The sequence below is a fragment of the Bemisia tabaci genome, chromosome 1, assembly GCF_918797505.1.
Source record: "Bemisia tabaci chromosome 1, PGI_BMITA_v3".
NCBI classification, from domain to species: domain Eukaryota; kingdom Metazoa; phylum Arthropoda; class Insecta; order Hemiptera; family Aleyrodidae; genus Bemisia; species Bemisia tabaci.
This window is the reverse complement of record NC_092793.1, coordinates 90,651,538-90,679,157: the sequence shown is the minus strand read 5'-3', so window position 1 is coordinate 90,679,157 and position 27,620 is coordinate 90,651,538. Positions and strand designations below refer to the sequence as shown.

The window sequence follows — 27,620 nt, the reverse complement described above, 5'->3', positions numbered from 1 at the left end:
ATTTTTGGCGAGGGCGAGGCCCCCTCCTCAGGGGGTTACTTTCTGCCGTTCAGGGGGTCTATTAGAACTCTTAGGAGTCTCTTAAGATGTAAATGTGTTCTGCTCCTCAATTTCGATGCAATCAATTTGCGATTCGGAAAGGAGCCCCGATTTTTAAAATTGGCCCCCCCCCCCCGTTTACCCCCCAAGGGGAGCTAGAGGAGCTTCGGGACCGTGAAATTTGGATTTCTCGAGGTCGATTACCTGGGAAACCGTCTTTTTCTGGAGAATCTACGTCAATTTTGAGACTAAAGAGAAATTATGGAGGGGGGTACTGTCCCCCTCTTTAGGGGGTCATTTTTGGGCCTTGGATGGTCCGATTTTGGATTTTTAGGGGTCAATTCCACGTGAAATTTTCCGTGCTTTTCAATTCTGATGCGTTCTATCCGCAATTCGGTCGGGAACCGTGACTTTTAGCATCGTGACCCCCCTTTACCCCACAAGGGGGGGTGGGGGGGTTTCGGGACCTCGAAATTCGGATTCCTTGGGGTCAATTCCCTATTCAACCCCGCGGTCTCCGACTTCGTACGACCTATACCAACCGAGAAAAAGGCCTGGTACGGGTGGTCTGAAACACCCTGTATGTGCATTAGTTTTCGTATGCAGACAAGTGCTTTGATGCATGAACCAGAAATTATGGCTCCTTATAGGAAAATGTAGGCCAATTGTGAGCCTCACTTACTTCTGAAATGTCATTCTCCTCTAGATGTTTCATTAGAATTTCTTGCTTCTTTTCTTCTTGAATGCGCTCTTCCTTCTCTTTTTTAAGTTGCAACTGCAACAAATTTTCTCTTTCCAGCTTTTCCGCTTCGGCACGGAGTTTTTCTCTTTTTCTAATTTTTCGCATTCTTTCGTACTCTGTTTCATTTTCTTCTGGTGCAGAAAATTCATCTTCAGGCAAAGGTCGTTTAGGGGTGTTGGGGGGCTAAACAAAGGAGAAGAGAAAACATGAATCATAAGTTGAAAATGTTGAGAGCTGTAGAAGTTCTTTGAGTGGGGAAACAAGTAATAAACTACGACAGGATGTGGTACCATGATGCATAGTTGAGTCATAAATAAAATTGAGAGGATAAAGGTTATCATTATTGTTACTTAAACGAAAGTAATGAAAAGAGTGTACCAAAACAAGAATATGGAATGAAGTGATGGCTTTCGGAGAATCCTTGAATCCTAAAACAGATATTGGGGAAAGTTGAATATTGTCTTGTTGAAAATACTTCAGAGGATTGTTTATTGTTCCTTTCTTACAATGACTCTACACAGATATTTTTGGAACGATTATATGTCCCTGTGTTAATTTTTTATAGTTCATTTAGGGAAATGGGCCCGTTGCAAACTTTCGCTAGGGCGAAAATAAGAGTTGTTACTCAAAGCAAGTTAGTGGAAGTATACCGTAAGTGGGGGATGGAAGTTAATGTGGTAAAGACGGAGAAATTGATTATCGGTGGTGATCAGCAAAGCATTGAACTGGAGGATGGTCGGAAAATTCAGGACTGTGAAGAGTATAAATATCTGGGAGTATGGTTAACGAAGGACGGAAATTTAGATCGGGCCATTAAAGATCGGAATGTGCAAGGCAGGAAAGCTATCGCGATGCTAAATGGGGTTCCCTGGGACCAGAGTATCTCCAAGGAGACCAAAAGAAAAATTTACAACGTCATCGTGAAGAGTATCGTAACTTACGGGAGTGAGGTCTGGCAACTCAAGAAAAGAACTGAAGATATGCTTAGGGCAACCGAGATGGACTTTTGGCGAAGGTCTGCTGGGATATCGAGAAGAGAGCGTATCCGCAATGAGAAGGTACGCGAGATAATGGGTGTGGAGAAGGACATTGTGCACGAGATCAGGTCCAAGCAGTTGGTCTGGTATGGACATGTGCGAAGGATGGCAGATGATCGGTTGCCCAAGCAGGTCTTCGATTGGGTTCCTCCCGGAAGGCGACGGCGTGGACGTCCTGTGAAAGGTTCGCGACAAGGGGTGGAGGAGGAGATCAGAAGGTGCCAATTGCCTGATGATCTCTGAGAGGATAGGGGGCGATGGCGATTGGGCGTCGCAGAGCGTGAGGCGGCGCTATAAAAGCGGCTTAATGTATGTATGTGTACTCAAAGCAAGTGTCTCAAACATCACGATGAGCGGCAAAGTCTGAAATGCACTCCTTACTTCACGATTTGCGTAAGAAATTTGAGTTTTTTCAAGCTTCCCGCTTCAAAAACGATACCACGGCATAGATTAACATCTCCTTAGAGGAGTCATTCCATCCAACCCTTGCTCACAAGGATATTACGCAATATTCAACACAGCCGACGCCAATCCGCCAAAATACATGTAACAGGACGATGATTCTGACCACCTGATAACAATCGGCGTGTTTACATTCAAATTTTTCTCGTGTTGATAGATATCCGCCTTGAATGACCTCGTGCTCCCCTCAACTTGCGCGCAGAAGCGTCGACCATAGGGATTGAATGGAACGACTCCTCTAACGAAAGGCTCACCTGTGCTATACGAGTTGTATCCTTTTTGAAGCGGAAATCTTTAAAAAAAAAAAAAAAAACCGCAAATCTCCTACGCACATTGTGAAGTTAGGAGTGCATTTCAAGGTTTGCCAATGCGCTCATCGTGATTTTAGAGACATTATTTATGAGGAACTACTCTTGTTTTTGCTCTAGCAAAAGTTTGCAACAGGCCCATTGCTGTCTCATGAAGTCAAAAGGACTTACACATAAGAAAATAATTTATTAAGTTTAATTTTTATGATTGATACGAATAAAATTAAAGGAGACCTTCGGAATTAGGTAAGTAAATCACGGTAGAAAGGATTTAATGGGGTCTCAGCCGTTTTTTTCTCTTAAGTCGTCTAATATTTGTGAGTCAAGAGCTTATCTACATTCTCGTCAGGCGCGAGTCTGTCTCCTATCGATTCTCCATGCGGTTAATTACGCAATAAGACAGGAAAAAATCCTGTTGAACGTCTGATTCCTCCCTGCGGTGATTCACCAACTCTCAAGTGTCTTTCTGAGTAAGCAACTGTTTTCAAATCTGGCACGATTAAAGAGCCTTGTGCAAAAACGGTATGATTCGGACCCCCCCCCCCCTTCTGCTTGGAGGTTCTGCAAATTTCGTCTATTGAAGCGTTTCTAAACCCAAATTTTCAGACCGTCGACAAAATTTTTATTTCTTGGGAAGGAGGGGGGGAGGGGATGAGGGCGCTAGGGAGGTGAACATAAAAAAACCTTTGAACCTTGATGTTTTTCGAACAAAAAGTATCAGCCCGCTTCTGACGAAAAATCGTCAAAAATTACGTACTTCGAGATTCTCAAGGTTAAAATCCCGAAGCCATAATAACTGATGGGAATTTTTTCAGTTTTGGAGTAGTGAAAATTTGTTTAAAGAAAAAAAAAAAAAAAATTCACCAAGATCTCAATTTTACGACAGTGAAGACTACTTCTTTTTAAATTGTTCGTCATAATCTACATCCAACGAGTGGTCCATTAAGCTGAAAAACCAAACGATTCGACACTTACAAACGACTGAAGTTGCCGCTCTCTGCGCGCCAACCGATATTCGCCCCCCCCCCCCCCCCCATGCTTCCAAAATCAGATTGGAGTAATATTGAATCAGACGGAATGTTCAAACCATGCAACATAAATTTATGGGGGTGTCTTTCTTAAGAGGAGGGGGAGAGGGGGTCTCGCTGAGCTCAGAAATTACCAATCCTCTTCCAAAAAAATTATTTGTTTAAAATTACAATGTTTCGAATTACAGCTCCGCAGCGCCACTTTCAAGACCCACGAGGGGTACCGATCGGCCGTATGAACTCGTATTCATCTGCCAAGTTAAACTTGCGGTCAGATGTATATAATTAATAGATAATGGAAGTAAAATGTGGTCAAAAATTTCCAGGACTTCAATGAGGCTTCCAAGGCCCAGGGAAGATTGTTTAACATTTTAGCTCCGGCATTGAAGCTTTCAAGCTTCGGAGTGCTACATTCGAGTCCTTTCGATCGGCCGCAGGAGAGCGTACTCGTCTGCCAATCTAGATTTGAGCTCGAATGGATCTATACAGGGTGTCCCAAACCTCCCCTGGTAACTTTAGAACGTTTAGAGATACAAAAACGGAACTTCCGGAATGTTTCTATCTCAAAGCGGACCATCTTCTAGGTGGGTCAAATTTCTGCCTCTTCCTCCGCGGGAGGGGGGCGCAATTTTTTCCCCTTTCAAATGGTGACCCCTATCTTAACATATATATCATTGGAAAGAACATTACAAGCTAAGAATTTTGGCAGAAACCGCAGATTGGTATCTTAATTTTTGACCGATAAAGGTCAAAGGTCAAATTAGACCTATTTTCAAAAAAATCATAACTCCGGCTCAAATTGTCGTTGAGAAAAAAAAAGAACAGGAAAATTGAGCAAATTGTAAGCTCTTTTAAGTAAATATCACAGAACTCACCACAAACTACTTTTAAGGGGGGGGGGGGGTTCAGACCCCCAAACACGTCAGTTCAAAGGTCATACGATTTTCCCGCGAAATGAGTCAATTTTCCCTAACTTTTTCTCAACATATCTCTGTAAGTTCAAAATTAGTTTAACATGGCGCTTTCAAGTCCTCAAAGAGCCTCGCCAAATTTAGCCCCTTTTTTGGATACCCGAGTTGGGCAACGGGACAAGGCTCAAATGAAAGCTTATGGTAAGGCATACTTCCAGGCAAAGTTTCAATTTGAAGTGACACCTGGTTTAGGCAGTGCAGCGTTGCCAATTTTTCATTTTTATGCGCTAAAATCAAAGAATTCTGGACTCTAAGTCCAGTGCATCATAATTAAACAGAATAGTGCATCGGGCTACAAGCTGAATACTACCCTGAGATCGTATAGAAACGCAATTTAAGGCCATCGTGATATTTTCGAAGCAGTGTTACCAAAACGTCTTTTTTTGACCCAAAGAATCGACTCCTTCAATATTCGTATTTAACCCTGGGACACCCTGTGAAAGGATCTACTCTATTCTATACTCTCTACGGCCCATCGGCGGGAGGTTACTTAGGTAGATTAAGAAAATTACCTAATAAACCTAAGAAATAAACCTAATACCGGGTGTCCGTAAAGTAACTGAAAAGTGGGTATAATTTTTGAACAAAAAAAGATAGAAGGTCGCGGTTTGTGGCATTCTTTATCATCCAAAAAGGGAAATTTTTCGATGAGGGGTTTGTCTTGGTGTATCCCCAAGGGTAAGCTCCAGGGGGGGGGGGGGGGGGGGCAACTTCAAAAATTCAAATAGCAACCCCCATTTTTCTAGACATGGTTAAAAATAACTTTAAAAGACACGAAAAATGGCTCAAATAAAATTAAAATCGGTTCTTTCGTTCAAAAGTTACAGCCAGTCAAAATTTTAAATTGACCACTTCTCAAAAAATCGCCGTTGAGCTCCAAATTATCGAAAAAACAAAAACAAACGAGGAATGAAAAGTTTGAAAAGTGCCCTTTAGGAAAGGAAAAACACCTGACGTTGTCACAAGTCTGGATGGCATTGTTTCTAAATAAAATTTTGGAAAATTCAACATGGCGGCAAATTTGAGGAAACGCGAAAAATGAAAATTCCAGAGACCGTTAACTTTCAAATACCTTCTAGTTTAAGGTAATCAAAGGTATCAACTTTTATTCCTTTATTTGGCCAAGTAAGAGCAATAATTTGCTGACTTTAAAGTTGTCAAGCGGGGTGCCTTCAATCGTTGGAGTATGCGACATCACAGGACTAAGTGTGCCGTCAAAAAATGAAACCGATGTGAAAAAGCGCTCCTCCTTTGGGATGCTTTTGAAATGTTCAAGGTCCTCACAATCAAATTTAACGATAAAAAAGAAGAAAAGAAAAATTGAGCAATTGTTACCCACAATGCAACTTCATTTGTCAAATGACTAGATACCAAGTTTAAAACAAACAAAAATCCGATAGAAAATGGAAACAGTAGTTTTACTGTAAATCGAGAATACTCTGATAATTGCAAACTAAATCAGAACGCAGTATGTTCAAGGGAACTTAGCATACTGATTTTAGCTTCGTAAATAGTGTCACCCATCAGATAGTGCATCAGATGTTACCTAAGAGATTGATGCCTCAAATCGTGAGGTTGAGATTGTCAATAAGATAATCTCAACTCAGATAATAATCAAGAGTAGAACGGTGTTTTCGGAATTGAAAGCGTAGCAGATATCCTCCTTGCCAACTTGGAGTGCCAGGAGTTAGAGAATTAAAATTATTCGTGGATTTTCAATTTTCAGAGAGAGAAATGTCAACTGCCCCTACCCCATCAGGATAGTTCATGTTTTTTTGGCTCGTCAAGTTTGTGGGTAAAAATTGCTGAATTGTTCTCTTCTTCTTTTTTATCGTTAAATTTGATTGTGAAGACCTTGAACATTTCAAAAGCATCCCAAAGGAGGAGCAATTATTCTTGAAAATCCAAGAAACTTGGTATCTAGTCATTTGACAAATGAAGTTGCATTGTGGGTAACAATTGCTCAATTTTTCTTTTCTTCTTTTTTATCGTTAAATTTGATTGTGAGGACCTTGAACATTTCAAAAGCATCCCAAAGGAGGAGCGCTTTTTCACATCGGTTTCATTTTTTGACGGCACACTTAGTCCTGTGATGTCGCATACTCCAACGATTGAAGGCACCCCGCTTGACAACTTTAAAGTCAGCAAATTATTGCTCTTACTTGGCCAAATAAAGGAATAAAAGTTGATACCTTTGATTACCTTAAACTAGAAGGTATTTGAAAGTTAACGGTCTCTGGAATTTTCATTTTTCGCGTTTCCTCAAATTTGCCGCCATGTTGAATTTTCCAAAATTTTATTTAGAAACAATGCCATCCAGACTTGTGACAACGTCAGGTGTTTTTCCTTTTCCTAAAGGGCACTTTTCAAACTTTTCATTCCTCGTTTGTTTTTGTTTTTTCGATAATTTGGAGCTCAACGGCGATTTTTTGAGAAGTGGTCAATTTAAAATTTTGACTGGCTGTAACTTTTGAACGAAAGAACCGATTTTAATTTTATTTGAGCCATTTTTCGTGTCTTTTAAAGTTATTTTTAACCATGTCTAGAAAAATGGGGGTTGCTATTTGAATTTTTGAAGTTGCCCCCCCCCCCCCCCCCCCCCCCCCCCCTGGAGCTTACCCTTGGGGATACACCAAGACAAACCCCTCATCGAAAAATTTCCCTTTTTGGATGATAAAGAATGCCACAAACCGCGACCTTCTATCTTTTTTTGTTCAAAAATTATACCCACTTTTCAGTTACTTTACGGACACCCGGTATGTGTCAGTAGCCCTAGTATTATCAATACCCAAAAACCACCAAACCACCCCCCGCACAAGTTCATTGTAAATGTTTAATCTTTTCTGCGCACATGGGCGGAAATAGGGAGGGGGGCAGCCCTCCCCACAATACTGCTCAGCTCCTTCCAAAAATGTCAAGGTCCCAAGCTACTAATTAGTCTTCAGGAAAAAGACATAGGGAATGTACCTGTATAGCGAGAGTATGGACAGATCGCTTCATGGAGGGCTTAGGGCCCAAAAGTGCAGCCACCCTTCAAACCAACTTCTAAAGCACAAAATTTCACTGCCAGTCTGTAGATTCCAATTCTAGCGAAGATGGCTAAGAAGGTACATAAATGAGCGTTCTTCCACAAAAATGAGTAAATTTATGCAAAAACTAAGTCAAATACGTGCTTTATAAACGGTGGTTCATAACAATTGTATTAATAAATCGCTCTGGATAATTGAAATTCATAGGTTGGCTGCATTTCTGGGCCCTAACTTTATTCGCGGAGGCGTCGGTGAAGGCCTGATGGATTTTCGGCGTTTCACATGTGTCCATACTCTCGCTATACAGGTACTCTAAATGGAATGACCCTGTAATAAAACCCAACAGTGTTATATTTTGAATGAACTAAAACCCACAGTAAGATATGATATTTTTAAAACAAGTCAGCAAAATTTCTGTCATCTGTAATATTTAATTCCATTTAATTTGCCATTAAGTACGGCTTAAAAATTGCTCTCGAGACGTTCTGATGTTAAAAAAAAGTCCCCCTTGGCGCAAGTTCTATATCCCCTGTGCCCAACCCCCCCCCCCCTCCCACCCACCCACAGAAAATTCCTCTGCTAATGACGTGCCTGACGGCGGGTACCAGCAGTCTCTTAAAGTGTACAGTTAGTTAATAGTTATTCAGTGCATAATCTAACTCTTTCTATTCTTTCTGTTTCCTTTGTTCTCTCTCTCTCTCTTGATGTGACATAATTTTATTTCTTCTGTTAACCTTAGGGTGGCAAGTAAATAACAAAAAACTGAAAATTCCTACTATTGCCCATGTCTGCGCACGATCATACTCAGTCTCTCAGGCACATTTTTAATAAATGAAGGATTCTTAAAATTCAATTCAGAATTAATAAACAGCAATTCCTTACAATATCATCAGTCCACCTTACGTTAGGAGTAAAGAAAGAGTGGTGAAAAGTAAATTAAATGGTCCTCGTAGACGGATAAAATTGAAGGAGCCGTCTTTATTCGAATTTCCCGCTAGGTTCTTATTGAGCGTCAAACCGTCACCGCGGTTTTTGAAGACATTTGTGTTAACCAGTTTTCATTTCTTTCTTCTGTGGTTTGATTCTCTTACACACAGAGTGTTACCTTTAAGGTGATTCATAGGGGTTTCTGACAAGGTCGAATGTGCATGCGACATATTGCATCGATTATGTCAGAGATCATCATCAGATTTTGAATTGTTAGTCAAACAGAGAACAATAGCCTCTGCGCCTAAATGATCATTCGAAGGTAACAAATTGGAAAAATTCAGAGCAATGAATGTTGTTCAGAAAACAACCTCGCATTCGATACAGAAATCAATAACTGTAACAAATGCTAGGTTTTTTTCCAAATAAGTAATATTCTACTACCATTTCTCTGAACTTTTTGGTTTCGAATGAGTCTGTGGGCTCATGCGCAGGAGATATAGTACTATTATGGGCTATCTATACTATAAGCTCCCAGGCCTCCTAATTTTGCGTAACTGGTGACGCTTAGTTCCGGCGTTCTACCGGGCCGATTTTCATGATTTTTGCGGTTATCGACGGGCAATTTTCTCTAGATTAGCCCATTTTATTCAGTTTTTCAAAATATGACCCAGGTTTCTTTATATTACATGGTAAAGTTGCGAATTCTCCCATTTAAACAATGTAAATTTATACTTTTTGTCATGGTTCGTTTGAGCGTTCTACAGGGCCGATTTTCATGATTTTTGCGTAAATCGACAGGTAATAGGCCCTAGATGAGCCCGCTCTAATCAGATTTTGGAAATAGGAACCAGGTTTTTTTAAAATCACCTTGTAAAAGTGAGTGAATTTACAGAACGCTCCGTGACTGCTACCGCTATGCGCGGGAGGATGCGCAGTGGTCGAGGAGGTTGCGCAGTAGCTGCGTAGCCTGCGCATCAGCTCTCTCCTTATCTACACAAGGTTCGCACCTGATACCTGAAGACGAGCGGTGGTCGAGTCTTCTAAAACGTCAGAGTTGTCCATCTTAATCACGGTGTGGGTTCGATCCCAGGCTCCTGAATTATTTCATTAATACCTAATTAGCATTGTTCGTTGTTCTACTGCAATATTTCATCAAGCAGTCATTCCAAAACGCGTCATTTAAATTGACTTCAAATTTTTTTTTTTTTCTGTATACATCAAAACCAAAAATTATTTCATTCTAAAAGTAAAGTGTTCCTCGTATTGTAATTTTTTACGGGGAAAATAAAACTAACACTGAAAGGATGGTAAAAATGGGACCGCGAAGCGGCCCATTGATGGCGCGGAGCGCCTTCAGGGGGTTGGGCCGCGTAGCAGCCAGGGGGCGTACCCCTTAGTAAATTCAGATTCTGCCACGCTTTATGACATAATTGGTGCGATACATTGCATGCAAGTTCAACTGCGCCAGGAACCGTGACAAATCACCTTAAACTGGAGTCACTGGATCAGCTTTATGCCAATTGTCATCGCAGCCATCCATCTGACTGATACAGCCACCTCTGATCCTCACTGAGCGAATGAGTAGGTCCCAACACTTCTCACCTGGATGTTTAGATCATGAGTAATATTATTAGTTATTTTTCAATGCGAGGAGGGGGCGATTATGAAATGTGAGAGTTAGCGATTATGTACCTTGTAGGATAGAAGTTCGCCGATATCCATTTTGACAGTAAGATAAAGTTGGTACAGCAACAGCCAGCTTTCAATTCAATGTTCAAACTATGACAAAAAGCAATACCAGTATGTACCAGTCTAGTCTACCCGTCACCAGTCCAGTAGGAATTGCCAGAATTGCAAAAACTCAAGAAGAAGAAGACAGAGAGTCCCATTGCTGTGTGTGACGAACGTCTAGACCCTGAGCGAGCATAGTACGAATATTCGCCACTTGCAGCGCTGCCATGGACCAAGAGAATAATATAGAAATAATAATAGATATAGATAATATAGAATAGAATAGGTAATATAGAATAATAATATATAAATATTTATTCTCTTGGTCCATGGCGCTGCATGTTCTGTTTTGTTTGGTCTCCCTTATCAGTTTATTCCATTGAGTACATAGAGTCGTTGGAGTCGTAATGTAAATGGGAGACAAGGCGGATGAAGAATGGTGGTCGCATTTCGTACCCTCTGGACGTCACACGGTATTGGGTACATCGGGATCGGGTACATGGGCCGGCCGAGGCCGGGGGAGTCGGCTCAACCTCGAATTACGGCAAAAGCCGTACCCTCCTGACGTCACAGTGCTTCAAGATGGCAGCCAAAATCGAAATGCGACCACCATTCTTTATCCGCCTTGAATGGGAGAGCTGGCGCCATGTTCTGCTCGACGAATTCCGAGCCCGGTGTGCGCCGATTCGGGTCGCTTTTTCCATACATTTTCGATCCAAAATGGCGGTGTGGAATACGTGGCACTCTATGGTTTATTCCGTTTTCCAACACCAAGAGAATGTGGATGTGGTTAGAATAGTTTATGTAGATTAGATAGAATTATACTTTTACATAAAGGGAAACTAACGAGCAAAATTCAGATTCTCCGAAAGAGGCATAAGACTGGTATAACAATGAATTATTTTACAAGATGTAGAAGGCGATGTCTGGAAAATTGTAGAGTACCTATACAGGTACTCTAGAAAATTGCATCCACCACAGTGGAACAGAGATCTACACTGTTTCAGTATTTAAACGGAGTTGTGACTGCAAGTTATTAGACGTATTTTGTTTGGCGTAACAATCGAAACTGTTTCGCATCAGTGTGTAACATTCGTATTTTGTTTGAGTGTTACCGGAAATGAGGGGGCGTGGCTTATTTAATTGGATTTTTTTTTTGCACAACATGGCAACGCTGTCGTAACATTTTGATGCGAAACACTTGGAACGTGCTCCGGACAAAGACATAAACAGACACTATTGCTCGTATCTAGAGTCCCTTTATACTGAGAGTCAAGACAATTTGAATCCATTTCTGATTGGTTCCCGTATTTTAGGCCTCCACAGTGTCACAAACGGGAATAAAGATTACATTTTCACCAATTGCAAAGATTATAATCTGGAATGGACCAGGGAATTACGGGTTCGGCAAGGAACAAACGGAATGAGAGGAGGAACGGAGAAAGGCATTTGAGAATGAGCCGATCAAAGATTACGAAAAACGTTCAATTTCTGTAATCTTTATTCCCGTTTGTGACATCCATGAGCCGAATTGTCTTGACTCTCAGTATAAAGGGACTCTACTCGTATCATCTAAAAGCACGAGGAAAAAGTGAAGCCTGGTTTGGCGCTGGGTGCTTGTGTGAGTGTGTAAATGAGCGCGGGAATCCATGGCGGCAAACGGAAATTTGATTTGAACTTGTCCTCTTAATTTTTCCATATTTCTTCTTCGAAACGTATTTTAAATGCCTAAAACGAATATATTAAGAAAGTTGGGACTGCGTCCTATTATATTACACCTATTCTTGCTTGGTAATAGGCAGTAATCTCAGATAAAGTTAGTTTTTCTTCTGCTCATGGTGGTTCTGCAGGTTCAAACAGGTCGTTACAGTTCTAGATGACCGTCACTCCCAAATGAAATTAATCGGTCGACGACGGACCAAAGCTAACCTAAAGTTAAAGAAATATGAGTGGGTAAGTGAATTTGGGCAAAAATCAATCTAGAATACTTTGTTTCCGCAATTATTTTATTCAGTTCCCGCCCTATATTTGAATTCAAACTTGTCCCGATTTCGCCGCCAATCCTCTAGCCAATAGTAGAGGTGGTTGAAAAGAAGCTTCATTTTTTGCTTTTAGCCCTCCGTAGAGTCCCTTTATACTGAGAGTCAAGACAATTCAGCTCATGGATGTCACAAACGGGAATAAAGATTACAGAAATTGAACGTTTTTCGTAATCTTTGATCGGCCCATTCTCAAATGCCTTTCTCCGTTCCTCCTCTCATTCCGTTTGTTCCTTGCCGAACCCGTAATTCCCTGGTCCATTCCAGATTATAATCTTTGCAATCGGTGAAAATGTAATCTTTATTCCCGTTTGTGACACTGTGGAGGCCTAAAATACGGGAACCAATCAGAAATGGATTCAAATTGTCTTGACTCTCAGTGTAAAGGGACTCTAGCAGAGATGGAAAATTTCATGAAATTTATTCGAGTGAAATTTCACGCGTGAAATTTCATGAAATTTCATGAAATTTCACGAAATTTCATGAAATTTATTGAAACTTTTGAGGATACATTCAAGAGGCCAAGAAACGCCTAGAAACGGTGATTCTCGATATTGAGATTTTTCAGCCCCCCCTGACCTAACCTAACCTCACCACCCACTCTTCCAGCAGCTCAGTTTTTTATCACGAAGATTTCGGTGTCATGTCAGATGTCACTTATGTAAAGCCGGCTCCAGACTACGCGGCATTCGCCGAATATCACTCGCCGAATACCGAATATTTGGCAAGTCCCGCGTAGTCTGGATGGAACATTCGCGTCGACTTGGCTCGTGTTGACGCGAGGCGAGTCACTCGGCTCGGTATTCGCCCCAACCCGCTAAAAGTCGGTTTTTGTGACACGAGTCAAAGGGATCGCGAGTACGAAGCCGAGCGTCCATCGCGACATCAGGGCAACATCGGGGTGCTATCCAGACTACTCGTCCTCACTCGCCGAATGTTCGCTATAGTTTTGTGGGAAGGGGGCGAAGGGGTGCAGCGTTTTCCAGTATTTTTTCTTCACTTGGCGAACATTCGTTATTTGCCAAATGACGAGCCAAGTACGACTTTCACGAGTAGTGTGGCGCTGTACACTCGTGGAAAAACTCGAATCTGCCCGTCGCTTTCCGAACCCCGAATATTCGTTACTCGGCTCGGCACTCGGCGAATGCCGCGTAGTCTGGAGCCGGCTTAAGTCATGGGTCCTTAATTTTCGTAAGTAATGCATCATTGACACTTGAGTGCCTCCGCTCCACCACAAGAACAATTTCCTCCACGCATCGGCATGAAAATACTAGTTTTTTTATGAGGGGGGGGGGGACTTTTATTTGAGAAACGTTGGAGAAATTGATGCTAAAAATTGTAATGCTAAAAAACGGCACTTTTAGTGGTATATTTCTGAACCAACTTAATGTCCTACATATTTAACAATTATACTATAAAGATTATTCTCAGCAGTGCCAAACTGCCAACATATATATTTTAGAGTCGGAAATCTCAGTTTCAAAAATGGATTGTTTTCAATCATCTTGAATTTTATCAAGTAATTCCAAACGTAAGTAACTTTAATTTTATTTGTAAAAACATTTTTTTTTGGGTTGTTCCCATCTCTGAAAACATAAAAGTACTAAAGTAAAACGTTTCTAAAAGGGTGTGATGTTCTTATAATCTTGTCCACGGCCACGCGATTTGCTGGGTACATGTCTGTTTACATTTGGTTTGGAGGTTAGGTTAGGGCTAACTTTCTCTAAAACCCCCCTTGTGCCCCCTCCTTTGGGTGTAGCATCTCATTAGTGGGCCATATTCTGCTGCATCAGCAGGAGGATCATCTGAACCGTTTCCGAGGCTTAGTAACAATATTTCTTTGAAAAATCAACAAATTTCAATTTTTTTGAAATTTATTCGGGCCTTGTGAAATTTCACTTTCCATCTCTGGACTCTAGCCCTCCGTCTTTATGTCTTTGGCTCCGGAGCAGGTTGCAGAATTGTTACGAGGTTTCTAACCTCACTTCTAGCTGCTTTGCTCTCATTGGTTGTGAAAAAGTGACGCAAATAACACAAAATCGGTAGCAGGAAACAATTGTTGCGGCAAGCAAAATACGTCTATTGTGCACTGATTGTCGCACTTGCATTCATCGATATATTTGCTCTTGTATTGATTCTGCTATGAAATTCAACATGTGCAAGCATATTCACCTGCTTTGTCAAAAATTAATCAGAAATCCCATTACTCATGAGGCAAACGGTGAAACTGTCGAAGAAGACGAGGACGATAGGCAACTTGTTATTAGCATTGGCAACGAATCAGAAATAAACGAAAAGGAAAATTTAATAAAGCAGGTATGCACAAATGGTATGTCCCGCAATTCTGAGTTAGATGCCAGGAAAGAAGAGCTTCTTATGAGTCTAGAAAACATCAAGCAACAAGTTGTAATAATCAATTCTGTTGCAGAACTTGAAGCTTTAGAGAAATTACTACTTCCAGTTCAACCAACTTAAGCTGCTGTCCGAGAATCAGCCAACGAATCAGCCCACTGTCTGGAACCATTTCCAGAAAAAAAAATCCCTCTAAGAAGCGAAAATTAGATCCGCAACGAGGACCAACCAAGTTTTCCTCTGCTAAGAAGAAGAATAATAAACCTGACAGAAATGTCCTGTCAAATCCAAGCAGTAATGAGCAAGAAAATATTCTATTCAATTTAGTTTAAACTGCAAAATAAACTTTGTACGTTTGCCACAGATTTCTCTCAATGCTATCATGACTATGCAAATTCACATTCAATCTAGAGTCCCTTTATACCCAGAGTTACGACAACTCACTTTTGGTTGGGCCAGGATTGGGCTGAAAGTGGCCTAAAAAAAAATCCAATTCTGATTGGTTCTCGCTCATGGAGGCCGAAACGAGTGCACGAAGATGGCGGTACCTCGAATGTGAACAAGAATAATGAAAATATTACCTAATTGTGGTTTATCAAGAGTAAATTGTTATTTCCATAGGTCCAAAATGAAAATAGATTAAGAAATTATTCACAAACCAATCTCATTTTCTTTTTAATTAATCACTTTGTTGATGTTGTTGTTTTTATGTGACAGACATCGCAGGATTCCTGATCCTTATCTATCCCTCAATATCGTTCGTTTGAGTGCACTCGTTTCGGCTTCCATGGCCAGCCAAGGACGGCTGCCACTCAGCTGATAATCGAGTTGTCGTAACTCTGGGTATAAAGGGACTCTAATTCAATCTCTTGCTTCTTTTTGCACAGATATTCTGAGATGGGTTTTTTTTTTTGCTGTTTTTGTTTATTTTAAAACATCTATATTCTGAGCTAAAGCGTAAAGTTTCTGTATAGTGAGTGAGTACCGGGTTTCTCAAAAAGAATAGAATAGAATAGAATAGAATAGAATAGAAATCACTTTATTCGTTAAAAATGCGCAAAAAGGCAAACAAACGGGTCAACTTAGATTAAACTTAATAGCAAAACTTAATAAATTAATAAACTTAATAGTAAACTTAAGAAGCGCGCAAGCAAAATCAACGGAGGAAGCGCTCCCAGTGGTGGTTATTTGAACCATGCTCGCTCAGGGTCCAGACGTTCGTCTGGGTGTGCTAGATATGGAATTATATCAGTAAAAGTATATAGAGCGCACCCGCGCGCGGGTCCCGATCCCCGCGGCCATGATGAAAATGAAGAAGAAGAAGCGATTTTTGTTTATTTTTCAAATAATGAAGAAGAAGCTGTCTAATTTCGCTGTTTTCGCCAAGTTTCCCGCAATCCGGCTCCGTTCCCACTTCCCATTAGGGTTGGGCGATTAATGAGCTAATCGATTAATCGGTAATCGATCAATCGCGAATGAGGTAATCGTTTCAAATCGACTAATCGGTGGTTGATAATCGATTAATTAATCGAAATATTGAACTTGAAAAATGGCCGCTCAAAACTCTATGAAAAAGGAAAAAACAAACAAACACGCGGCAACCTGGTAATAACCTAACCTCCTAAGCCTAAATCGCTAATTTGCTAACATGTGCTAGTGTGGCTGTGATACATATTAATTTTATTATTTTTATTTTTGTGTTATGTTATTCTAAATAATGTCAAAAAAAAAATCCCTCGTCTGGAAGTATTTCAAATTGAAAGAGGAAAAAGGAAACTCAAAAAAGAAGCACGTCATATGTTCTATCTGCAAAAGTATTTTAACGTACTGTGGAAGTACTACAGCTCTCATCAGTCACCTGAAGAGCCAACACGGTAATCTACAGTGTCGATTTGAAGAACCTGACAAACCTAGTGAAATTGATGACAGTGTTGAAGATGATCCAGATACTCCAGATGCCCCTGAAAATCCCGCTCCAAGTGCTCCAACACCTTCTACTTCAGAGACACCGCAATCGGCGCAATCCCAAAGCTGGAGAAAACGAGCTGCACCTGCATCCACAATCTATGAATCCTTTCAGGCAAAAAAACCCGCAGCTAAGGATGGCTACTTCAAGGTAATGAATCAGTGTTTGATGCTTTCATTTAGGTACTCAAAATTCTAATCATTATTTGACTTTATATTGAGAAATCTGCTCACTGAGTCAGCTTTTTTCAATTTGAAGGACAAAATTCAATAATCAGGTTCGGTGCTGGCACAAAGTACTGCCACCTTAGCCTTCAGATTGCTTCCTCTACCTACATGTTGCCAGTGCGCGACAAGCAGAATCCTACGCTGAATGTGGCTTGAATGTGGAGGTCATGTGTCGGACGCCTGAATTTTGCGCGTGTCACGCAAAATTCAGTGACCATCGGATAATGTCGAATTTTTCTGAACTATCTGAATAGATTTGATACTTTGGATGAAAATAACTTGAATTTGCGTAATTCAGCCCTTGAGTGATGACTGTTGACTTCCATATTCAGCTGCCAAATTCAGCGTGTGATTCCAGCAACAGCCATTTCCTCAGTTCTGGGTTCAATAATCTGACCTCCAACATTGTTTGTGTAATTTCTAATGCCTTCATAATATTTTGTCAATCGTAGAAAGATGATCACAATGCACCCTCTTCTTCCATATTACATGACAATATGAAGCTTTATTTATAATTATAGCAGTTTCGTAATTTGTCTCCTTTTTCTTCATATTCCAACATGGTAGCGTAGCGTGGTTTAAAAAGTTGAATAAGTTGAAGTGCTTCACGTGGAGATCTAAAAACTGCGTAATATGTGCGTAGCGTGGAAATGCATACAGCGCGAAATAAGTGCGTGACGCGAAAATGTACAAACTGTGAAATATGTGCTTATTTTGAACTTCTTTTTTTTAACTAACGTAATATGGCCAATAACGGCACAAAAATAAAAGTGCCCGTATTTAGTGGGAAGAATTTTTCAAAATGGAAATTTCGCATCACACTTTTACTGGAAATGAACAACTGCAACCAATGTATTGTACGTGATGAAAAACCGGATGGAATAACGGATCAAAACTGGGCCAGCATGAAAATTAAAGCTAAGAATATCATTGTATCAGCCATTGATAATCATCAGTTGGAGCATATTATGAATTTAACGGAGCCCAAAGATATGTTAGAGAAATTAGAACATACTTTTGTAGCAAAAGGCCAATCTAGAAGATTATTAACAAAACAAAAGTTAATTGAACTTAAACTCAAAGAAACTGATAAACCGGAGGAATTTTTCAATAAATTTGAAAAATTAATTAACAACTTAAGTGATACCGGTGAAACCATAAATGAAGAGGATAAACTACAGTATTTACTATTGGCTTTGCCAAAATCTCTCTTCTATATCAATGATCTTCTTGATTCAGTGGACGAGGATAATCGTAACACTGAATACGTTAAAACGAAAATCCAAGCTGCATTTCTGAGGAACGAGCAATGTTCAAGTGTTGATGAAGTGACTCATCAACTAAATTCTTTCTACATCCGAGGAAACAATCAGAGGGGAAGAGCAGGACCCTTCAAACAACACAGTGGCCAGGCAAATTCAAATTGGCAAAATTCAAACTGGAGAGGAAATTCAAACTGGAGAGGAAATTCAAACTGGAGAGGAAATTCAAACTGGAGAGGAAATTCAAACTGGAGAGGACGAAACGGAAGCAGGCCTAACAGAAGAGGCAGTAGATGGAGAGGAAATTTTCGCACAAGAGGCAACGGCAATCAAGGGAGAAGAGACTGGTATCAAAATCAAGGACCAAATGTCTACAATACAAACGCACAAAGGTATGAGTACACTAATGAAGATTTTCCTTTTCAGCAAAATCAAAATGTTAACCAGGATTGTAATTATCAATATTTTAGGAACAAGCACTCAAATCCTCTAATTCAAAATTTTGATAATGTAGAACCAAATTGCAGTCAAAACTATTACATGTGTATGTCTCCTATAGTTCAAAATCACACAGCCAGATTTCAAACGAATCAATTTTCGGATAAGATTAATGTGTCATTCTTATTGGACAGTGGCTGTTCACACCATATCATTAACGATGATACGCTATTCTCCGAATACACGTATCTCGAAACACCTACAAAAATAAGAGTTGGAGATGGACATCCACTGGAAACCAATAAAATCGGCAATATTTTGTTTCACACAACTGTCAATGGCAAAATCATTAAAAATAAGTTATGCAACGTATACTACGTCAAAGAAATGCAAGTTAATTTATTGAGTGCCTCGCAGGTTACGAACAGAAACAATAAAATCATTTTTCAGGGAAATATCGCTAAAATAGTAAGTAATGAAACTTTAATGATTGCATTCAAAGAAAACGAGTTATATACAGTACAAGGATATGTATTATCGAATGAAATACATGCAAATATAGCAAAAAAATCAACAATAAGTAATCTATCAAGCTTCGAAAAATGGCATAAAATTTTAGGTCACATTAATTTTAATGATTTATACTTAATGAGCAATTTAAATTTAGCCGATGGACTCCCGAAACTCAAGAAGACCTTCACGAGATGTGAAACTTGCATTAAAGCTAAAATGAATAATCTCAAGTACCGAGATTCAAGATCTAGAGCCAATGATATCCTGGAAATTGTGCATTCTGACTTAATAGGACCATTACCAGCAGGTGTAAGTAATGGCAAGTATATTGTTAGCTTTATTGATGATTTCTCAAAATTTGCTGTTTCATTTTGTATCCCTAGCAAAGATCAAGTAATAAATACCTTCATAGAATATACTAATTTTGTAGAAAATATAACCGGTAAATTCATCAAAGTTCTTCGCTGTGATAACGGAACAGAATATATTAATAAAAACTTCTCGAATTTTGTAAAAAGTAAGGGAATTTATTTACAACCTTGCCCACCGTATTGTCATCAATTAAACGGTGTGGCAGAGAGGTTTAATAGGACTATTATGGATAAAGTAAGATGTCTTTTGTTAGAAGCCAATTTATCAAATTACTTTTGGCCATATTGTGTTAAAACAGCAGTGTATTTACATAACAGGGCATTAGCTAATACGAAATTGTGTAAAACACCGTACGAAATTTTTATGAATAAAAGGCCAAATTTTTCAAATTTAAAGCCCTTTGGAACCAAAGTTTTTGTAAGAATTCCAGATGAAAAACGTCAGAACAAACTATGTAATAAAGCAGAATCAGGTCAATTAATAGGATATGCTGATATGGGATATTTTATAAAGATCTCTAAATCAAACAAAGTGATCGTTTCTAGAAACGTAATCTTCATAGAAGAACCTGAAAAATGTATTAAAGAGACCGAGCACTCTAGTGAAAATTTAACACTCAATGACCAGTACGCAACCTTTAATACCGAAAACCCTCTCATAAATGTTGGTGATAGTATTCACAATAATGATGAAATGTTACAGCAAGAACAATTTCACACGCCGGAACAAATAATTAATCCACCTGAACCTCCCAACCTCAGAAATAGACAGACTCTTACAGCTCCTCGTAGATTAATTGAGGATCCCATTTTTGCTAACACGTGTAGTGTTATAATCCCTGAAAATTTTGAACAAGCTCTTGCGAGTCCCGAAAAACTTAAATGGCAAGTAGCAATTAACGAGGAGTTGACAAATTTAAAGAAAAACAACACTTGGTCTATTGCGAAAAATCAGTCTCAAATTACTGATATTATTGAGACGAAATGGCTATTCAGAATCAAAACAGATGGAACTTACAAAGCGAGATTAGTTGCGAGAGGATTTCAACAAAGCTCCAATGATAACGAGCAGCTTTATTCCCCAGTTGCAAGATTGAGCACTGTTAAGCTACTATTATCTTTAGCAAATCAATTTAACTGGCACCTTCATCAGCTAGATTTCAAATCCGCATTTCTGAATAGTCAAGTAAAATCAAATGTATACATTAAACCCCCTAAGGGTTCAGAAATAAACCAAAATGTAATATTAAAACTAGAAAAGGCATTATATGGACTCAGAGAATCGCCACGAGACTGGTACGACCATGTTAACACTTTTATGACTAATAATGCTTTCATAAGGTCAAATTACGACTGCTGTCTTTATTATTTAAAGGTAAATAAATCCAAGGTGCTTGTACTGTTCTTTGTTGATGACGTGTTAATTTTAAGTGAAAATTTAACAAGTGTCCAAAATGTTAAGAAATTACTGATGGATAATTTTGATATGACTGATTTAGGAGAGCCCGAAATCTATCTAGGATTACAAATTTTCAGGAACAAGCGGAATAAAACTCTTGCAATTAATCAAAGAAATTTCATTGAAAAGTCTGCCATTAAATTTAATGTCATAGATAGTAAGCCGGTCAGGACTCCTATGGAGGAAAATCTAAAAGTAATTCCTTCTGAATTACCAAATTTTTCTTTTAACTACAGAAATATCATCGGAACTCTCTTATATATTGCAAATGGCTCACGTCCAGATATCTCATTTTGTGTAAATTACTTGTCCCGCTTTCAAAATTGTTGTTCAGAGACTCATTTCAAATATGCGTTACGTGTCTTACGTTACGTGTATGATACTCGTCATTTAAGCCTCACATATAAATATAATCCGAAAGGAATTGTATTTTCAGCCTTTTCGGACTCCGACCATGGGTCAGATATCATTGATCGAAAATCAACAACCGGTTCACTCTTATGCATTAATGAAACGCCTATTTTATGGAAGTCAACCAAACAAAAAGTAGTCTCATTAGCCAGCACGCATGCTGAATTTTATGCCCTGTCTGAAACAGTTACAGAGGTTTTACCCCTTATGGGTCTTTTAAAAGAATTAAACATTGCTTTTCCGATCCCAGTCCAAATTATGGAAGACAACAAGGGCGCAAAAGACATAGCATTAAATGGACGGTTTACGAAACGATCAAAACATATCGATATCCGATTTCATTTTGTCACAGACTATGTAAATAAAAAGGAAATCGAAATCAAGAAAATAAGTGGTAAGGAAAACCCGGCGGACATTTTGACTAAACCACTGGGCAAATTTCAATTTGAAAAATTGAGAGAAAAGTTGTCATTATGTTAAATTCCTCAAATCAGGGAGGCACCTGGCCAGTGTCTCACTCATTTGTTGGAAAATTTGCAAGTCAAAATAAAAGTATATTTTCTCTTTTCTATTTACTTATTCGTGATTTGAGCAATTTTTTTTTTTTTTATATGGTTCAGAATCCACTTCCCCAATTATTATTTATGTTGCAGATCTGTAATATTATATGTGTAGGTATAAACCTGGCGCCAGGGAGGGTAGTGTAGATATAAGTAGTATATAAATATTATCGATTAATGTAGGATGTACTTGATATATTTTGTAATGAAATAATTATCTGATTTTTCAGTTCCTAAAAATCAGGGAGGCATGTTGACTTATCTAAATCTATATCGTGCATCGACCTCAATGATTATGTAACTTTTCCTGTTTGTGAATCTTCAATCCTCAATATCGTTTTTGTCAGTTGCGTTGATAACCGCCCCAGCGATGGGCGACGAATAAACCAGTTCGTAAGCAGATCGTAATTTGTCTCCTTTTTCTTCATATTCCAACATTATAGCAGTTTCAAGTTATGCGGTTGCCTTTAGAAACCCATTTACTGACAAGATTATGAAGCCCTTGGAATAAGATACTATTGACTGGTGTGAGTTTCCAATCGCTTACCTATTCCTTCAAAGTTGAAACAACTAGAAGTCCCAAAGTGAGAAATTGGGTCGACACTACAAAGGTTAAGAATTAGAGAGGTGCTGTGGTTAGATACACTGTCGGTTCATACTTGTACAAATCAGATGTACCCAAATTTATTTGAAGTATGTTTATTCTATAGTTCTAGTTTGAAAGTGCACTGCTTTACCAATGAAAACTTTGTTATTGGTCAATGCTAATTTTTGTTCATCCTGTTCTCAGGGAGAAAAGACAGCATCCAAGGAAAAAGCAACACCAAACGTGACAACCTCAGAAGTGCCAAAACGTACTGTCAAAGAGCTGTTTGAGGAACAGAAGTTGGATTCAGAAAATCCAATCCTTAATGATGTCATCAGAGGCAACCCTGACAACTACTCGCTCTCCATTTCCTTGGCCGTCCTCTCAAGCATCGAACATTGATGTACCTTTTTCAGGGAGGTATTACCCTAAGCATCGAACATTGATGCACCTTTTTCAGGGAGGTATTACCCTAAGCATCGAACACATCTTCATAACAAAGTACGAGCATGTCATTCACTGATGCAACCCTTTTTGTGCTCAGGGGGGCAACCCTGATACCATTGGATCCACCGATCCGAACAGGAGTCAGTCCTCGTTCATGGAATACACATCCATACCACAGTACGAATGTGTATCACACATGTGGATACACATTCATACCGCAGCACGAACATGTCATTCACTTGCACCGCCCGTTTTTTTTTGTGTTCAGGAGTGGGATTATCCTGCAAACATGGGATTTAATTCGCAACCTCGAATACACATTCATCTCAAAGGATGAACATGTCATGTCATTCACAGGTGCACCTTTTACAGGGAGGTATTACCCATAGCATCGAATGATGCACCTTTTTCAGGGAGGTATTACCCATAGCATCGAATGATGCACCTTTTTTCAGGGAGGTATTACCCTAAGCATCGAATGATGCACCTGCAATCTGAAGAGGACAAATTAATAATGAAAAGAGACGACTCCTACGTAATGTACCGTAATCAAATCAACAAAGCTACAGAAGGCAACCTCATCATCTGCCGTACTAATATGTCTAAAGTGTCTCCAAATGTAAATAAACATTGTACATTTATTCTTCTTCCATCAACAGCTGATAAGTTGCAAGTTTCACCGATGAGTCTCGACGAACTCAGTTCATATCGGTGAATAACCACATAAATATCAAAAACAGCTGACTTACTATCTCAATGAAAATAGGCCACTAAATAATCATTGCGACATTGCCAAATTGTCGAGCAATCCTTGCAAATCATTTAAGATTACTTTTAATCAGCTAATTGCAATAATCCACCTTCACGCTATGATCATTTCAATAACATTCCATCAGAAATACATTTGAGACACCCCTGCGTTGTGTATAATCCTGGTCACGGCACCAAAATGTTTCTCCATGTTTTATTCCAAAAAAGATGAGGTTATCTCCCCCTCCAATCTCGTGCTAAGAACATGAGCTTTAGTGCAATAATACCATAAGAAATAATACAATTGACTTACAGAACACACGTAGTTTAATGACAGATACTGAAATGACAAATACTGAACATAAGAGACTGAAGATATCTTGACCTCAAAGGGATGATAAAGTAGAAAATGTACGAAGCAAGGACAATCAAAATCTACTCAAGCTACCACTCTGATGCACACTGGAAAGATGGTCAAAAACTGCATTTCTATGGTAACGGTGACGCAACAGAAGTCGATGACTGGTTAGTATAAGTTTTTGTACAAAAAATTCCACAACTCCAAAAAGAAATTAAAGTCCTTCTAATTTTAACTTTGAAAGTTTCAGCATCTCTCTCACGATACTAAAAAATTCCTGACTTGAGCATATCTAGGCTAACTGCTACAACCTGTGCATGATAGATATGTATGAAGTAGCTTCAACCAAAATTACCAAAATATATTTCCGACTGACATATAATTGTTTAAAAATGATAGCTGAATTGAACGTAATTAATGAGTTATTTTCTCTTTATTTTTCAGATGGAAACTCCAAATCCAGTAAACTCACTGATGCAATTGTTTACATGGTAGCGAAGGACAACCTCCCTTTTCGATCAGTTGAAGGCGTCGGTTTCCGGAAGGTGATGCACGTTGCCGCACCGCATTACAAGGTGCCAGATCGGAAGAAAATTGCTAAGTTAATAGAAGCAAAGTATGAAACATTAAGGACTAAAATTCAAAAGGTAATAGATACCCTGAAAATAATTTCTCTGACGACAGATATCTGGCAAGAGGAATATACCTCCAAAAGCTACATTTCACTGACTGGGCATTACATTGACACAAACTCAGGAGAAATGATATCAGTCGTCCTTGGCGCAGAGCCTCTGGATAGCAATCATACAGCTGCTTACATTGTCGAAGTGCTAGATAAGATCTTATCAGAATGGTCGATTCCTAGATCCAAAATTGGTGGGTGCGCAGCTGACAATGGGGCCAATATTGCCCGTGCTGTAAAGGATATGTTCGGCGAAAGAAGATATATACCCTGCTTTTCCCATACTTTAAATCTCGCGGTTTGCGACTCATTAGAAGGAATTGTAGAAATCCAGATTCTTGTGAAACGAGTAAAATCTGCAGTGACGTTCTGTAAAAAAAATGTTAATGCAGCAGATATGGTGAGAAAATCGCAAGTAGAAAAAGGAGTGCCTGAGGTTGATGCTCTGAAAGTTATCCAGAGTGTTGATACCCGATGGAACTCCTTTTTAGATATGCTTGAGCGGTTTTTGTTGCTGTCAGAGCATATTAATGCAGTCTTAATACGGTTTAACAGAGTGACAGAAGTTTTTGGGTCATCAGACCTTGCTCTTCTGCGGGAAGTAGTCAAACTATTACAACCCTGTAAAGAGGCAACCGTAGACCTGGGTGGACAAAAATATGCAACGGCTAGCAGTGTTATACCAACAGTCACCTGCATAACTCAAATGCTGCAATCTCAAAAAGTAACGCTTGAACCAGCTATTGCCCTCCAACAGAAACTGTTAAGTGAAATACAGTCAAGATTCTACGCAACAGAGAAACATCGGCCACATGCCATCAGCACTATCCTAGATCCCCGATTCAAGCAGGTATATTTCCAACAGGCAGGTGCAGCAGCAAGTGCTTTATCTGCGATCAAATCTTTACTAGGGAAATAAAATGAAAAATCCCAACAGCAATCCAAAAGCCAACAACCTGAACCTGAAAATCCTGAGAAAAGTGATAGTATCTGGGATTTTCATGAAAAAATTCGAAAAGCCAACTGCCGAAACACTGTTGTAGAGGAACTAGGAGGTTTGCCCCTTCAATTACGGCAATATTTAAGTGAACCTACTTGCCATGTGTCTTGTAATCCATTCAAGGAATGGGAAACGAATTTGAAGTTCAAATACCCAGAGTTATACCAGATTGCCCTTCTGTTTCTTCCTCTTCCAGCAACATTGGTTGCTTCAGAGCGTCTCTTCTCTGCGGCAGGTAATATTATTACTCCACATCGGACCCGCTTGAAGCCTGCTTGGCTAAGCAAATTGTTATTTTTGAAATTTGCAAGCGACGAACTTTGGAATATGTAGGTGCTATTCAAAGAGCTTAGTTTAGAGTATTGTAAGCAACTTACCAAAATATTTTTTGACTAGTCCTTCCTTTCAATTTAATGGTTACCAAAACCAATCCCAATCAAAGAAAAAACCAAAGTTGCAATTTGATTCAAATTTGTTACAATTTGACCTATAAAAGTAGGTGGTGCCATTCAACTTGAAAATTCATTCCAACACTTGTTTTTTCTTTGATCCTCATTTTCTTACCAAATCGTATGTAGTAAATAATTTTTTACTGATTAGGTAATTAAATTACTTAAAAGACTCTTACGTTTTGATTTATAGCCATATTATTTCAGTTAGAAAGTGTGAGCTTGATAAACGTAGGTACAGCTGTTTGATCTCTGAGATTAGTGATGTTAAGATATATCTTTCAAAATGTTATTGTTTAGTAAATTAAAGTATTTACTGTTTTCGTTCACCTTAAAGTATTTTCTAGTATGTAGCTGAATGTGTTTTCAACAGTTCCTCTGCTGCCTATTTCCGAGAGACTGATTTCTTAAGTAGAAGTAATTTTATTACTAGACAATAAATTCTACTAACAATAAGAGTGCCTCTTTATATAATTAGTTTGTATGATGAATCTCGCTTATTGTTCCATGAACATAATTCGTAAGCTTTGGCATGCCTTTGACATACATACTCACATACTATTTCATCTCTTAGATTTTTTATAGTATATTAAGGGTTCACATGCAAGTGAATTTCATTACTTAAATTTGAGGAATATTTTGTTCCAGTATTTTGTTACTGTAGAAAATGTAACGTTAGCAGAACTTGCTAGTCTTCTTTTTTTCCTTTTTTTATGCAGACGACACTCAGGTAATACGTTGCTGCTTGTTTCTGTAAGTTTTTTCATTTTTGTTTCTTTCTGTTTCATCCTATAATTTAAGTATCAATGTATAACTTTCTTTGTATTCCTTCTTTTCGAACAGTTCCTCTGCTGCATATTTACAAGAGACTGATTTCTTAGGTACAAGAAATTTTTTTGCAAGACAAATTCTATTAACAATAAGAGTGCCTTTCTTTATAATAAGTTCTGCACCTTGCTTATTGTTCCATGAACATAATTAGCAAGCTTTGGCATGCCTTTAATGTATACTCACATATTGTTTCATTTCTTAAATTTTTTATAGTATAAGATTTCACATTCAAGTGAATTTCATTACCTACTTAAATTTAAGTAAGATTTTTTTCCAGTATTCTGTCACTGTAGAGAATGTAACGTCAGCAGAACTCGCTAATCTTCTTTTCCATTTTTTATGCAGGTAACCCTCAGGTAAATCTGTTTTTTCTTGTAATTTAATTGTCACTGGATAACTTTTTTCATATTCCTTTTTTTCTTTAATAAATTTTGAGTTGAATTTTTATGGATGTCTAATTCTTACTTTCATATTTTTGAAACAAAACAGCAAAATAAAAACTTTCAGTCTGCAGACAATAAAGTAAGTTTTAAACTTATAAATTTTTATTGGGCATTACAAAAATGGAACAAAGAGTCTCAGAAATATATTCAAGAAAATAAAAAATACTAAGTGATAAAATTGAAGTAACTGCACTGACAC

General features: G+C 38.8%; 2 protein-coding genes across 2 annotated transcripts in view; one reads left to right on the top strand and one right to left on the bottom strand.

Annotated features, from left to right (window-relative positions):
- Positions 1 to 10,467, bottom strand: part of LOC109040434 (beta-catenin-like protein 1) — a 67,938-nt gene extending 57,471 nt beyond the window's left edge. Inside the window, 2 exon segments of the mRNA XM_019056379.2 lie at positions 722 to 964; positions 10,239 to 10,467. Coding sequence (XP_018911924.2) covers positions 722 to 964; positions 10,239 to 10,268 — 273 coding nt within the window. The 5' untranslated portion in view covers positions 10,269 to 10,467.
- Positions 10,468 to 11,846: 1,379 nt separating this feature from the next.
- On the top strand, positions 11,847 to 27,425 carry LOC109040433 (E3 SUMO-protein ligase ZBED1). The gene is made up of 4 exons (XM_019056377.2): positions 11,847 to 16,784; positions 22,666 to 22,762; positions 24,175 to 24,183; positions 24,461 to 27,425. The coding sequence occupies exons 1-4, from the start codon at positions 16,386 to 16,388 to the stop codon at positions 25,615 to 25,617; spliced, it is 1,662 nt and encodes a 553-aa protein (XP_018911922.2). The 5' UTR covers positions 11,847 to 16,385; the 3' UTR covers positions 25,618 to 27,425.
- Positions 27,426 to 27,620: the final 195 nt, after the last annotated feature.